The 4,085-nt window shown below is 33.5% G+C and overlaps 1 protein-coding gene across 1 annotated transcript; it reads left to right on the top strand.

Annotated features, from left to right (window-relative positions):
• Window positions 2,548-3,849, top strand: LOC105165040 (protein BIG GRAIN 1-like B). The gene has a single exon (XM_011083917.1). The coding sequence runs from the start codon at window positions 2,548-2,550 to the stop codon at window positions 3,847-3,849; it is 1,302 nt and encodes a 433-aa protein (XP_011082219.1).

Here is a 4,085-nt window from a genome sequence, read left to right as displayed (position 1 = left end):
ATAGTAAAATTACATTAATTTTCACGGGATTTAACATTGAAATTTGATAATTGTATAGTTAAAATTTGGAGTGGTTGGGCATACGGTTTCGTTTGGTAACAAGGAATTTTGCAAAAGTTGGTGAGTAATAATAATTAAGTTGGTATGTGCATGTGCATGTGCGGTGGTCTCTAATTTAGTAGTTGGGGTGCCAAATTATTGAAGTACGTGTTAGGGATAAATTATCCAAATTTGGAGCATGTTTATTAATTTAGTTTGAGATAAAAGATGCCCCCTATTTGATTCCCATACATTTAAAAGAAAATGACTACACATCCCACCTACATTCTCTTCTTAATTACGCCTCTTTAAACATATAACAACTTTGATTAAGGGAATAAAACATAAACTATAATTATTTAAATTAAATATATATTTAGATTGATTTAAAAATTAAGGTGTCATTATTGAATTTTTGTTTTATACGGATGGCGATTATAGAATTTACATTAATATTAATAAATTGAAAATACATTGATTCGATCAATAAATTCACATTAAATGGAATACATGCTTATTACAATAGATTATTAACATAAAGCGAGACAAATAACCATACGTCTGAAGAGATTCGAATCTATAATTTTAAACTTATTTATTTAAGTTTGATTTTAATCATTAGACTAAGACATCATTGGTATAAAATATAAAATCTGAAAACACAATAAAGACAAACATACAATTTCCAATATTATAATCAACATAACCAATATTGAAGGCAATTAAATCACTAATTAATTAAATTTGAAATAGAACATTAATTCATTTATACCTAACTTGCCATGCACACGGGCTATATATATATATATATATATATATATATATATTTATGGTATCATTTTTGGAAAAGGTATCAAATGAGAATATAGTGAATTAATTTACGGAAAGTGAACATATAAATATGACTTTACTTCTCTTTGCCAAAAATCTTTTATTTCTTTCCTTGCTTACAAATTACAATTGCCCGTCTTCTTCTCTCTTCCACCTTCTTTATTTGTTTTTCTTGATTTTATATTATTCCGTGATTTGTTCCATTTATTGAATTTCAAAACGTTTGATTCATTATTAAATCATCTTAATCAAGTGAATTAATTTAGATGACGGATTACTCGAGCTACAAAAAAAAATTAAAAATAAATAGAAGGGCTAAAAAGTTATATAAGATATTATCTTTTCAAAATTTCTCGGTCGGTCAATGTCACCTAATTTAATTGACGAAATTGAGCTCTCATAACTATAAAAATTGAGTTTAAATTCCGCTAACGTGTAGATTATTGTTTTACTTTAACATTAGCAGCATATTAATGAGAGATTATGGTTTAATTATAATCATTTTACTTAATGAAAAAGTTCCATGGTGGTGAATCACAAGATTAGTCCAACTACCCAAAAAAAAAAAAAAAAAAAAAAACCCTTAGGAAAAATACAAATTGATGTGTGTTCATATTAACACATCCCATTTCTCAACTTCCAAAGTCATCAGCTTTTTCTTTCCAAAAGAAGTGTTATAACGATTAGTACTACTACAGTTACGGAAGGAGAGGACCAATTCTGTAAATTGCCCCCCACTAAATCGCACTTTCAACAAATCAGAATATGTACATATATATATGTAGTCGGCCCCATTCTTACTCAGTCACTTCTCTTAGCCTACAAAAGTGTTGTCTTCTCCACAGTACAAAGTTGTTATTGCGTTTTTGGCAGTCCTAATGTACGTAGATTATTCCAATAATTATTGCAACAGTGTACAAAAATCAAAATATCTGTAATCAACTGATCATGCTCCCATTTTCCTCCTTACAATGTGAATTATGATGATTTCTTCCTTCCCCATCACCAAAAACTAAGTAGCAAAAATCAAAATTTGAAACCATATTCATTGCTTGAAATTCAAATTCAAGCATTGAATGACTGAACAAATGATAAACCAGAATAAAAAAACTAATATTAGCATTTGAAAAAATCATTTTTTTTCCTACTGTGTGTATTATATTCTTTTTCAGTAAATTAAATACAATTACATAATAATTTTCAATTCTCAACATGAAATATGTGTAATTAATCAATAATTACTATTAAAATAGATCATAGACCGACAACTACTTTTAAAATAGATCAATATTACATATATTATTGGGACTCGAAACCGTAAGTTTTTTTTATGATGAAATTTCGATTTTGTCAACTAAATTAAATATGGATTGGAGAGCTTGCTTAAAACTTAAGGGTAGTTTGGGGAATTGAGTAACAGGGCAGGAATCAAATGCCAAACTGGCAGAGGCTTAAATTTAGACCGCGCGTGCTGACTCTCCTTTATATTCCTGGCTTTCCTATTCCCTTCCTTCCCTATTCCCTTCTCTCTTCAGTCTTCCCATTCAACTTCAAGCTTAAGTTGTTGTACCATTTTCCTTGTCATTTCTCTCACTTTGTTTCTCTCTCTACTTTCTCCCTCCTCCCACAACTACAAATCTTCTTTCTTCTGTTCACACCATCCCTTCTTTCTACACAATGTACACTACCCAAAAACTATACAGAGAGCAAAACTATAAATCAAGAAAGGGCCAGAACAATATGCCTTCCTTCTCCTCCACCCTTCTTGACGAAATCTACCGTTCCATCGATGGAAATGCTGAGGATTTTAAGGCGTACAAGGAAAAAGCAGTGAAGATCAGGCAGGGTGGTCTGAGGGCCAAGAATACTACTACTACTACTGCTACTAACATAGAGGACGGAGCAAGCTTTAGAAGGGCTTGTTTGGTTGAGAAATGGATGGAAAAGGAGGCTCATGAGAAAGTTGTGGCTAAAACGAGGCCACCTTTATTGCCTGAGTTGGACAACAAGTCATTGCACGACAATGATTTGTTGTTCTTCAGTTCAACTTCGAGTTCTTCTGATAGTTCTGGTGCACTCTCGTCATCGGACACAGAGTTCTTTGGTTCCACAAGGAATAAGCCCAAGGTTTCTTGTTTTTCCAGCAGGCCTAAGCCAGTGCGGACCGGTGTGTCGGCCCGTGAGAGTAATCCAAGAGAAGAGTACTGTGATTCTTTGTTTGATGATTACGAAAATCCGCTGAGAAACAAAGTGGAGGATGAGTTGATGAAGTCCAAGTCCAGGGCCCTGAAGATTTACGCCAATTTGAAGAAAGTGAAGCAGCCTATTTCTCCAGGGGGGAGGCTAACAAGCTTTATTAACTCACTTTTCAGCAATGCGAATGGGAAGAAGTCTAAAAATCTTGATACAAATAAAGAGTTTCAAGTTCAAGATTTGAAGTCCCCAAAGGCGACCTCATCGACTACTTGTTCATCAGCTTCTTCCTTTTCCAGGTCGTGTTTGAGCAAATATTCACCAAAATCGAGGGAGAAGATGAGGAATGGGGTTCAAAGAAGCGTCAGATTCCATCCAGTGAGTGTGATCGTTGATGAAGATTCAAGGCCTTGTGGGCACAAGTGCATATATGGTGAAGATTCCGACAGACACGCAAAGTCTCCACTGCCTCCAAATGCATTGGAAGAGCTGAAATCGAGCATAAGGGAGAAAAACAGGAAGGTGGAAGAGGCTGCACAAAATGCTTTGAAGGGCTACTATCTTAACAAAAAGGGTAATGATTTTTCCATGTTTCGTAAAATCCGCGATGATGAGGACGAAGAAGACGATGACCATGAAGATGGAATGAGTGATTCAAGTTCGGATTTGTTCGAACTTGATCACTTAGCGTTGTTTGGAAACAATAGATATTGCCAAGAACTCCCGGTGTACGAAACTACTCATTTGGACAAGAATCTTGCGATTGCTAGTCGTTTGATTCGCTAACCACATAGGAATAATATTTGTGTTTAATTATTTCTCTTTAAGTTGTTACATTTTTCACTATTTTATTTATTTATTTTTTTGTCGTTGTTTTTCGAGTATAGTTGTCTTTTTTTCATAATGCTTTTTGATCATATTGATAGACACTTTGGTACTTATAGCTTACTTTATCGATTTTTTTTGGAATTTGATGATGTAAATATTTATGTATGGGATTTTGTGGGGGGAAAAAAGCAGAA

This window comes from Sesamum indicum, linkage group LG6 (genome assembly GCF_000512975.1).
Source record: "Sesamum indicum cultivar Zhongzhi No. 13 linkage group LG6, S_indicum_v1.0, whole genome shotgun sequence".
Lineage (NCBI taxonomy): Eukaryota > Viridiplantae > Streptophyta > Magnoliopsida > Lamiales > Pedaliaceae > Sesamum > Sesamum indicum.
This window is presented reverse-complemented; position numbering and strand designations above follow the sequence as displayed.